Consider the following 11,537-nt stretch of genomic DNA (forward strand, 5'->3'; position numbering starts at 1 on the left):
AGGTAAATATGACTATGAGATTCTCAGACATTTAATAAGTGAAAAACATGCCAGTAGTTTTTATACTTACACATATTTGGCTGAGGAATGTCTCACTGGATGACTGTTGTTGATTGAGAAACAAGGATGGTCAATATGATCACTTTTAAGTTAGTTTACTCTCCCATCCTCTCTAACATCGTGAGTAACTTAGACAAATGTTATAAGAACATAAACTCAAATAACTGTGTAGCTATCATGTTGTGCATATTTTACATGAATAGATCAAAAGATAAAAGAGTCAGATATTTATGTTAATTTTTAGGCTGGGCCATCTACAAGTGATAATGGTGAGATACCAAATATATTATCTTTTTTAGATGCTATGTAAGTTTTCAAAAATATAAGTCAACATTTTTAGAGACCCTGGATACAAAATACAAATGTTATTATGTCTTTTTTCAACAAGGAAATAGAAAGCGGGATTCTCATGGAGAGACCAATGAAGGTCAACTACCAGCTAAGCGGAGATGTGAAGCATCAGGTTTTGTTTTTTAAATAATTACAACATCAAGCTTATTAAAAGGAAGAACAATGCAATGATATTTTTGAGAATTTCTGTTACACTGTTACACAAAAGAAAAAAGAACGTTTTGGTTCTATAGTGTTTATGTCAATTAATTTTTTACATTTGTGGTTATGTTTTATTCTTTTCTTTGACACTGACAGAAGTAATGATACTCTCTGAAGTTAAGGCACTAATGAGAAGTGTCGACATAAGTCTGCACAACCCAGACAACACAAAGCTCAATGCTTTCCTGAAGTAAGTTTAGTATTTACTGATTTCATGTAAGTTTCTACACAGTAGAGCAAAACAATTTCTGTTGTAACTTATCCACAGCAGTTCTCTGAAACATGGCTGTCTGAAACATTTCTTTGTCTAGATTATGACCAGTGAGAAATATAATTCATACCTGTGGGTTTAAAACGATCATTTCTGTAGTAAGCAGTGAAACAACTGTAACTGGCCCCATTTAAAGGTTTAAAGGTTTAAAAGTTTAAAAGTTTAAAGGTTTAAAAGTTTAAAGGTAGGTGTAACTGCATTAATGTGAATTATACAGTGACAGCAGGAGTCAACTTTTACTTCAAGGTGTGAACAGGATGAACTAAATGCAGGCATGTGTTTCAGCAAATTTCCATCTTTCACAGCATCTTAAATAAAAACTTTGCTGCACGTCTCTCAGTAATGATAAATAAAAGTCTATAATCAGATCAATGCAAATATTTTCAGTGCTTGTGTGTTAATAAATTATTCAATTTTGTCTGAACTCATCACAGGACTAAAATCATGGATTTGGAGACAGATAAGAGGGAGCTGGTTGGTGTCTTTGGCAGAACTGGAGCAGGAAAGAGTTCTTTGATAAATGCTGTCATTGGGGAGAAGAAACTTTTGCCCACTGGAAGTATCAGTGCATGCACCTCAGTCATGATTAAAGTAGAGGCTAACAGGCACAACCACAAGTATGAGGCGGACATTGAGTTCATTACAGCAGAGGTACAATTAACTGTGGATATGTTTATTCTGTCTTCTGGAAAAATACAGATTCTTCTTACTATTCAAATTATGACACTACATTATATCTTCTCCCTCCCTTGTTTTTTTTTTTTTTTTTTACAGGAGTGGAAAGATGAATTGTGGTCAATAAATCTGTCAGGCCTTTATGGAGATGAGTGGAAAGAGAAAACACCTGAAAACGTCATGGACAACAAATACTTCAGAGAAAATTCAGAATTCCTCAAGTCCAGGAAGAAGACCTTGTCATGCGACTCAGTAAGACATTAATAACAGATTTAAGCTCCAGTCTAACTTAAATTACTCTCATTATGCAGCACAATGCTGTACATCAATGTGCAGTAAATATAGAATACATATACACTATTATGCTGATAATTATAATAATACTCTGTCTTAAATATGCAAAGATCCTGGATTCTATCTTCAGTCTAGGGTTTTTTATGCTTAAGCTGTGGGATCAGCTTCTAAAATCTTTCCACAGTCTATTACAAGCCATTATTGTCAAATGTAGAACATCTGTCCCACCGCATATTAAAAAACACACTTTTATGCCTTGGAACTGTAAAAAATGTGTTTGTATTACGAAAAGAAGACAAACTACTTTTCTCAAGCTATTTATGAAGATTCAAAATAAAACTGGAACATGGACCATTTTCTGCTCGGTCTCTGCAGTTAGCAGCGCTGTTATTCTGCACTCAACCTCCCAGAAAATAGATTCTGTTCAAATGAAGGATACTAACTATATGACAAAGACGTTTGATACTAACTACAGACGATTGGCTACGAAGTTGGGGAGTAGCCATGTTGAGAACTGGCCCCTCCCTTGTTGGGGCGCTGAGCTTGCTCTCAGCTCTTTGTGTCATCTGGCGTCCTGCTGTTGTGTGAGGCTTCATCCTGAAAGAGAACACGCCTACTCTGCCTCATGGTGCCTGATCTGACTCCATCTTGTGTTCTCTATGTATGCTGCTTTGCATGAAATCAACATTCCCAGACTCCCAGAATCTGTTTAGAGCTCAATTTTTCCTTTTTCTTTTTCCCCTAAGGCCCATCTTTTTTTTTTTCTTTCTTAAATTCCTCCACTAGATTTGAGAATTTTAAGTCATCAAAGCAAAATCTAACCAGACAACAATGGTAGTGAATGAAGGTAATGAAAAAGCATTCTTTGAAATGGTGCTCCCATTCAAAAATAAATGTAGTGTAATGAACTTTGCGTTTTTTATAGCCACCAGGCTAAATTCACTGTGGTTTTCTAATATGATTTTTATGACTGTCTCAGTCCTGCTTATTATAGAGGATCCATTGTTGCATGAATATTTTGGGATATTTCACACATTTTTAACTGTTCTTTGACATAGGAATTTGTTGCTGTAAATGACTTGTAATTGTATCAAAATGTGTTCTGTTGGGTTATAAACAGACAACTTTTCCTTAGTTCCCTAACTAGAGACTCTTTCTTTCTAGAATTGTGTTTTTGACACTAATCATGCTAAAATATTGTCTTAGTGTCTTAGTTTGCCAGTTTGTTGGTATATTTATACACATTTATCGTTGTCAGGACGGCACATTCACTATACTTGGAATCATACAGATTTTTGTTATTGTATAGCATGTTTTTTATTTGCACAATAAGTTGAAATATTTTCAATTAATTTATTTGAAAAAGTCGTTTTTTTTTTTTTTTTTGGTTTTTTGCATTTTTTACAGGCTCAAGAGCTAACTGCAAAACTTGTCATGTACACAAGAAATAACACCAAACAAGGAGAAAGTAAAGAAGTAAAGAGGAGGTACTGGCCTCAGGTGAAGTGTGTGACTGTCAGGGTACCAAACAATGATCTTCTCCAGCATGTCACACTCATAGACCTACCTGGAAATGGTGGCCGTAACAAGAGCAGAGATGAAATGTGGAAAGGGGTAATATATAGTCAGAATGTTGTTAATTTTTTCTTTCTAAACCAAAAATATTTACAATAAGTTTTATACTTTTTCAGATTGTTGAAAGCTGTTCTACTGTGTGGATTGTGGCTGGTATTGATCGTGCTGCATCAGAAAGAGAATCTTGGGAGATCCTGCAAAATGTCAGCGGTCTCATTGGAAATGGTGGCAAGTGTCAGCACATTCACTTCATCTGCACCAAGTCTGATGACATTGAAGATCTGGATGATCAGTAAGTTAATTATCATTTTAAAAGTATAGTTGAATAAAACTATTATACAATATTTGAATAAAAAATTGAGTTTAATAAAAAAATTACAATGATTTTAAAATGTTGGCAGATAAACATATGGTAGGTAAACATATATTTTATACTAGATAGATAGATAGACAGACAGACAGACAGACAGACAGACTGATTGATTGATTAAACTGTAACTACATCCCCTACTTTTTGAGTGACTCCACCCACTAACGAATTTGAAAAATGTCTGAAACTGCAAGGGCTGGGGTGGGAGGTTTGGTGTGATTAGGGAGCAGAGAGTGGTGGGACAGGATATGCAGGCAGAAATGATTGAAAAATAGCAGCTCAGCTCACTGGCAAGATGTAAAGCGAAATTCACAAAGCACCTACACCACAGAGCGGTCTTTGAGGTGGAAGACTTTTCCTGAATCAGCTACACAAGAACAAGGTGGTCCTGAACCATATCAGTCTGAGCCGTTTGCGCTGTTACACTGGCCTGTCAGCAGCTCCAGCAGCTGTGGAAAGCTGTGGAGACTCGCGGCAGGTTGTGGAAGCTGCAGAAAGTGCCGCTGTAACTTGCCACAATTTTATCTGCTGTCTGTCTCCAGATGAGGATCAGCAGGTAAAGAATAAAGTCCAGCATTACTTTTACACCTCTCAAAAGCACAAATCGTCCCATTACAGGAATATTTAATCAGAAACTCAGTGAAAGAATAGCAGGGCTGCCAACTTTTCAATAATCCTTGGAGTCAGATTTGGTGAAACGAATTGAAATTTTCCCACACACCGCAGCAAGACAAGAATCATTTTGTCTCATTTTGCGCAGGTTTAATCATAAAATATAGCACTCAGGAACAACAAAATGTAAAAGAAGGTATACAAATAGGTATTCAAAGTACCAACAGAAACTTTAAAATAAAAAAGAAAACAACTCAACTACACAAAGGAAGCGGCACTAAGACAAACCACAGGGAATTTCACGAAAATAATAATTTCTCAGGATCTATGTGGCTTGTTTGACTGCTTGTAGTCTTTTTGAAAGCTGATTGAGATGGTGAGAAAGTACAAAAATTAATACAGACCAGCCCTGCCACGGACAAAGTTTCTCTTGAATATGAAAAAACCTGATCAACTCTTCAATGCACAAAAAGACACAGACACCCACCACAGCTGTCTCTGCTCCGTTGCGAACGAAGCTTCTTGTGGAGAATGATATGTTCAGACCAATGCAAATGTATGTAACATGCTTTACTCTCTGCTACAAGGAGGACAGCTCAGACTGTTTTAGCTCAGGTATTGCTCACCTCTCTTCTTTAAGAAATTAATAAGAAGCTGCCCCTCACTTCATTTTATCACATTATGCTTTTTTTTCTCTCCCTTTTCTAGCATCCACACTTCACTTTTCTTACGTGACTTTCTCCACTGGCTGTCTGGCTGCACTCACAGTAATAAGGCCTCTAAGAACATCCATCATTACTATAATGCAGGCATCAATCACAGTATCCACTACCGGGGCCGTGGTTATTTCCTTTTGTGGGGTCACAAAGGGAAAGATCTCAAACTTAGGCAAGGAGAGAGGAGACAGAATTTCAAGGAGAGAGGAGCCAGAATTTCAAGGAGAGAGGAGACAGAATTTCAAGGAGAGAGGAGACAGAATTTTCTTATTCTTGGGCCTCATACACAGGCTATGAGGACACATAGGACTGTCAGAAAACCTTTAGAAAGTGAATTTTGCATAATATGGGATTGCAGGTAACGTCTGTTGTTTAAACATCGCTACAAGGAGTGGTATAGTTATTTCTTTCTTTCTTTCTTTCTTTCTTTCTTTCTTTCTTTCTTTCTTTCTTTCTTTCTTTCTTCCTTCCTTCCTTCCTTCCTTCCTTCCTTTCTTTCTTCCCCTGGTATACCAGCCCAGTTTAACCGGTGTACCAGTGACTTTTCCTGAACCTCTGGATTATCCACTCCAGCATTGCTTTTGATGTGCATGTCAGTGTGACATTTGGAGGGAGGGGCCTCTGAGGTTTTTAAAATTTTCTCATGATATAGAGAAGCACCAGAACGGCTCTACATAACGAAAAACAAAACCTTATCATGTTTTAAGTCTTGTATATTACAATAAAAAAATTATGAAGGGTTTGCAGACTCTGTATCTGTTCTTGTAGCTCAGCAGACGCTATTCGCGCTTGCATATTTAAGAGAAACATGGAAGCCAAGGAGGAAGTGTTAGAGGAATTCAACAAGCTCCAGACAATTAAGGTATAATTAAAAACTACTGTATTAAAGAGGGAGAAGTAAGACAACCAGCTGCACAACTTTTGAGTGAATCAAAGGCCTGCATCAGCCTACGTAAAGAAGCTCAGTCACAATGCAAACATGGGTTTTCCTAACTTAGGGTTTCTATTTATCTACTCATTCAACACAAATAACATTAAAGTTATGTTAATAAACTGCTTCAATTTTATCTGGTTGTTCCAGGCCAAATCTTAGCCAACTGTCATGTACACTACAAGTCAAAAGTTTCAAACATTTTCCCATAGGATTTAAAGGAGAATTGCACCCAAACTTTTGACATGTAGTACACGTAGTACATTACGTAGTAATGTTGAGCCTGAGAGTGCTGCAGATAAACTAAGACTGGTATTTAAACCACAGGTCTTCTGTTACAAAAGCAAAAGGAATATATCACTAAATTATTACAGGTTTGTCCTTGATAAACTGTATGGTATGGTGTAGCGATACTGTAGCATTGTGTGAATCAATGCAAATTGGTGATAGATATGCTAGGTTTGACATTGGATTGATTTACATTGTTTTTATCTCCCACTTTGACTGATGTTCTTAGTTTGGGTTAACACAATGCACAGGCTAACCTGAGTTTACTGAAAAAAATGAGCAGCTGGTTGCCTCACTAATTTAGTCTTCTTGTTTTAAATTTTACAAACACACTGTCATCCAGACATTGTCTACAACAAATGTATGAAAATGTTGTTTTCCTAGAAACACTTTGGTGACAACAGTTTCAAAGTGTTCACGGTGAGCTCCAAAGAGTTTCTGAAAGAAAAACATCTAAATAAAGAGGAAACTGGTAGGTGTGATCTTTGGTGTTTGCAGAAAACGCTCAACAAGCATGTCCTGTTTTTTAAGATTTTTTCATCAATATTTTGAGTCTGACTTTTGAATTTGCATTTATTTGTGTATTTGTGTTGTATATTTACAGAAATACCCAAACTTCAGGACTTTCTGAAAAATCTCAAAGACTGTCACTCGGAGACATTAAACTATGTGTCTGGAGCTCATGGGATTCTCTCCTTGATTCAAGGGGCCAGATGTGGAGAAGCGGTAAGATAGTTCTCCCTGATAATTACAGAAAATAATAAATTACCTTTAATTGCACTCACATTGACTGAAATCCTAGGCTTGTCATATTGTTGATTTTGTACATGTATATTCAACATTTTATTGGTAATTAGGAAATTGACAATTTTTACAAAGGTTTAGCCATAATAGTATAATGTAATATTATTTAATAGAAGATTTCCTGACCAAGAAAACCTACTTTTTTCAGGATGGTCAAAAAACTGATGTTTGTGAACAACTTGAAAACAAAATAAAACATCAACTTGGCCCAGTTAAAGAAGAAATGATTAAAGCTTACAGAGCTTTTGAAACGCACCTCTGTGAAGGAGTGGAAACCTCAAAAAGTTCATATGAAAAAAGCTTTAAGTGTATTAATCCGGTAAGTAATTATTTATAAAAACGGAACTAGGCTTTGATTTATGGAATTCAAATCGCCCCCCCTTTTTTTTTCATTCAGAGAACGGCTGGCAGCGCATTACATAGGATACTGACATGTGTGGTCAACAATGGTGGAGTTTATCAGACCAAAAAAGGAAAAAAAATAAACTTAAACATGGAGTTAGCATCATTCCTGACTGACAGCATCGATGAAGAATTCAGGAAGACATTCCCGTAAGATCTCAAGAAGCTAAAAAATGATTTGCTCAGCTTTAAACTCTGAGGAATCCTAACAATCTGATCTTTATGGATAATCAACATGTTGATGTGTTATTTTCTTGTTATTTAAACTGCAGTATAATGTCCTGATCACTGATGATTCTAAATGTGCAACATTTTGGTCTGTCTGACCTTCATCAGATGGGCTGTATGGTCTCCCATCTTCCTGTCTATTTATACATAACACTCAAATTTAATCATCCAGTTATCTAAACAGAGAATTATATACCAGATTCAAGATATGTTGAAAAATTACTGTTACATTGACATATTTCCTATATTTTGAACTACAATCTAGTTCTCTGGTTGGTTAATTGGATATCTGGTGTGTACATGTACAGAACCAGACAAAAGTTTAAACACTGATAAGATGTACATGTATGTACAGCATACATACGTGACCATGTTCTACACACGATGAAGATCACACAAAGTGAAATGTTATAAAGATTCAGCAGTAAGTGAGACAGTATGCAGGAGGTCTTTGTGTTTTACTTTGCCTCCCTCAGACAGACCTGTGGTTTATTCTGCTGTGATTTCTCCCAATCTACAAATATTTACATTTTTAAATATGCTTCAGAAATGACGGAAAAGACGGGCCATTCTTTGGTGTCATCAATAAATTTTCATTGGACACAGAGGGACTGATTCAGGAGTACGATGGTGTCAAACTGCAGCTCATCTTTCTGAAGACAGAGGTGAAGGATGGGAAAAGCAACAACCTGCTTATTGTGTTAAAACTGACGTTTTATTTGGCATATCTGCTGATGCAAAGCTGTTAGTATTTACAGGATATGTATGTTTTAATACTGAGGAGGTAGCATAGAAAGAACCTTAATTTACTGCTTTCCAGGTCAAATCTGTAACAATACCACGTTTAGAAACCATGGTTTTTATTATTTCTTTTAGGAAGAAAAAATCAAGACAAAGCTGAAAAGAGAAATCCGCGACCGCAAGAAAAAGATCTACAACAGTCTGACGGAGACCATTGCAAACAATATGCAAGACTGCTACAAGAGTAAGAAAAGAAATCACAGCAAATCCTGTCATGATAACAGCACACGTTTACCTTTATTTGTGATTCTGCATAAAAAGACATCGTAACTTCTTTTTTAGGAGCAGCAGAATTTAGAGGAAAGGGCTCGATGCAAAACATGAAGGACATGATTGGAAAACATGTGTTTGAGTCTAAGAACATCATGTTTGACCAGGCTAAGCAAGTTATGTTGAAGAAGCTCGAAGACTTGGTGGTATTTCACTTTAGTAAATTTACTACAAATTGAAAGCATTTTAAGCTCCACAATTCACATGTGATGGAGTTACTTTAAACTACATTTTGCACTATAATAAGTGATTAATATTTGATTTTTAAATAGGGGTACATCTGGGAAACTCTGGAGAAAACAATGAAGGAATCAATTGAGCTCTCACTGAAGACCAATGACAACTCAATCCCAGGTAAAGCACCAGTCTGATCTAATGGTAAACCATTAAACTTTGTTATTATTTAATGGGAAAGTGTGTCCAAACATCTGACTGGTAGTATGTAATTATATTCTTATCTGTGTACGTAAAGGAAAACTGTGTCCACCAACACAAATAAATAGATTAAGTTTTGTGACTTTTTCATGAACTACTGTGTGACTAAGCTGAAAAGGAGCATATCTACGTAAAATAATTCATGCAGACCATTAAAGACCCTGTAGATATTTGACAAATATCTCTTTGTATTATAGATGTTTCAGACAAGCTTACGATTGTAAAGAATCACTACAAACAACTAGGAGGCATCTCAGAGGAGGAAATGTAATGGAATGGGTAAAACTTTTCTTTACATGTAAACATTTATTGATTGACTCATTTTGACTTGACAAATGTTACGTGTTTTTAGTAACACTGATGTGGTTCTGTCCAACAGATGCACTGAATCCACGATCAGGACGATCCAGGACAAGTTCAAGGACCTGACATTTTGTAGACAAATGTTAAGTAATAGATTATTTGCTGCTTTGCTAAATGTTCTGTTCTCAGTTATTTTGTCTTACATTTTTTAATTTGTTTTTATTTCTAGATATTAATACATATATACACATACTTTACTAGGGAGGAGTCATCTTTTTTTTCTCTTTTGTTGTGGCAGATTATTTCCTTTTGAAAAAATGCAAAAACGTAAAATAATAATGTAATGAGAGGTGCTGGTTGGATACAAACTAAGATTGTTTGTAGTTTCATCATACAGGTTAAACTACAAGGCCAGAATCAGGGCCAGCTGAATCAATTTTACTTCCATTTTAGTTTAATGTGGCTTTGCTGGAAAGGAATTATTTTAATAAGTTTGTTTACTTCTTGAGTTCTTGTGGTTCCTGTCTGTGATAATTATACTCATTAAAAAAGTTTTAAGGGGGGTGTGCTAGTGAGTCAGCAATGGACATGTCCCTGAGGGCTCCCGCTGATTAAGTTTTAGAAAGTATTTATTTTCAGTGTACAAGGTCTCGCTTTGTGCAACAAGGGAGAGTTGAAAGGCTACTTTATGGTTTTATTTGAGGCAAAAATGGCTTCCAAACAAAGGAAATACAAGTACACCGGAGAGACGGAGACGGGGCCCAGCGCCTCCTCGGGCGAGAGTATGGATGGCGACCCACGATCAGCAACTGGCTCTGCACCCTGCAAGAAGCAGAGTCACAGGCGGGACACTGATATTGCAGCTCTAAAATTGAACTTCTTCAAACCATCAAAAAGGACATATTTGCGGTGATAAAAGAAGAGCTCAGAAATGCACTTAAAGGATGAATAATTAGGATTTTTTCTGTAAAACTATTTTAAAATTTTCTCATTTGCTGCGAGGGATAAAAGGAAGCTTTCCTATAAACAATCTGTCTTTCTACATCAACAATGTTTTTGTCGAGTTTTTTTCCTTTAAAATAAGAGTTCCATGCTGGAATAACTTCAGTGCAATGTGCTGCTCTTTCCTACTTCCTGGTTCCTTATCCAATCATATGCGACTCCCCACGGTTGCCTAACAACAACAAGGCAGCATTTGGTATTTTATGCCGGCAAAAGAGCAGCAGCGTGCAGGTATGGAAGCTAGTAAAAGAAGCGGACCAGAAATAGTTTCAGAAAAAAACTAAAAAGCCTCGGCATCCTGCTAAAAGGTAAACGACCATAAATGGAGTAAAACACACACACACACACACACACACACACACACACACACACTTCCGTTTTACTTTTTTTTTTATTATTATTTAACCTGGCTGACCCAGGGTTATATTGTTATCTAAGGGTAGGTTTTAGGGGAAAAGAAACCAAAGAAATTTACACTATTACTTATGTAATTGTTGATATATATCATTTGTTTAATTAAAAGACCTTGATCAAAAAAGTGCCAAGGTTTCAGTTTCTGTCTTATTTCAGCAAGACTAGAGCACCAAACACAATTGTTTCGTGAAAAGGTAGAAATGAAGCAACAGGCTAATAAACATTCATAACAAACTTCTTTTACTACCAATTGGCTAAATTAGTAGCCATATCCGACCATTGCAAAAGACAGGACCCCGTCATGGACTGGGAAGAAGCCAGAGTCAGAAAGCATCATTGGATCAGAGAGGTCATAGAAATAAGGAAGTAGGCCGCGAGGACCATCAATGGGTATGATGTGTTGTGCACGTTGTGACAAACTCAAACGTTTGGTTGATTCTGGCCTCTCATTTAAACAGGAAGATTTTTGGGCCAATAAAACTACTTAAACTTAAAGCAAAAAAAGATTTAACAACACTCTACAATGTGAATTTT

The 11,537-nt window shown here is 36.3% G+C and overlaps 1 protein-coding gene across 1 annotated transcript; it reads left to right on the forward strand.

The window, feature by feature from the left end:
• The first annotated feature begins 318 nt into the window (after positions 1-318).
• On the forward strand, positions 319-10,892 carry LOC121652197 (nuclear GTPase SLIP-GC-like). The gene is made up of 18 exons (XM_042004838.1): positions 319-329; positions 449-523; positions 709-802; positions 1,318-1,534; positions 1,658-1,810; positions 3,260-3,466; positions 3,544-3,719; positions 5,894-5,987; positions 6,729-6,816; positions 6,949-7,070; positions 7,297-7,467; positions 7,546-7,700; positions 8,326-8,443; positions 8,655-8,763; positions 8,862-8,995; positions 9,122-9,203; positions 9,482-9,551; positions 9,664-10,892. Exons 3-18 carry the CDS (start codon positions 714-716, stop codon positions 9,797-9,799), a joined length of 2,121 nt encoding a protein of 706 aa, XP_041860772.1. The 5' UTR covers positions 319-329; positions 449-523; positions 709-713; the 3' UTR covers positions 9,800-10,892.
• Positions 10,893-11,537: the final 645 nt, after the last annotated feature.

This window comes from Melanotaenia boesemani, chromosome 2, assembly GCF_017639745.1.
Source record: "Melanotaenia boesemani isolate fMelBoe1 chromosome 2, fMelBoe1.pri, whole genome shotgun sequence".
Classification (NCBI taxonomy): domain Eukaryota; kingdom Metazoa; phylum Chordata; class Actinopteri; order Atheriniformes; family Melanotaeniidae; genus Melanotaenia; species Melanotaenia boesemani.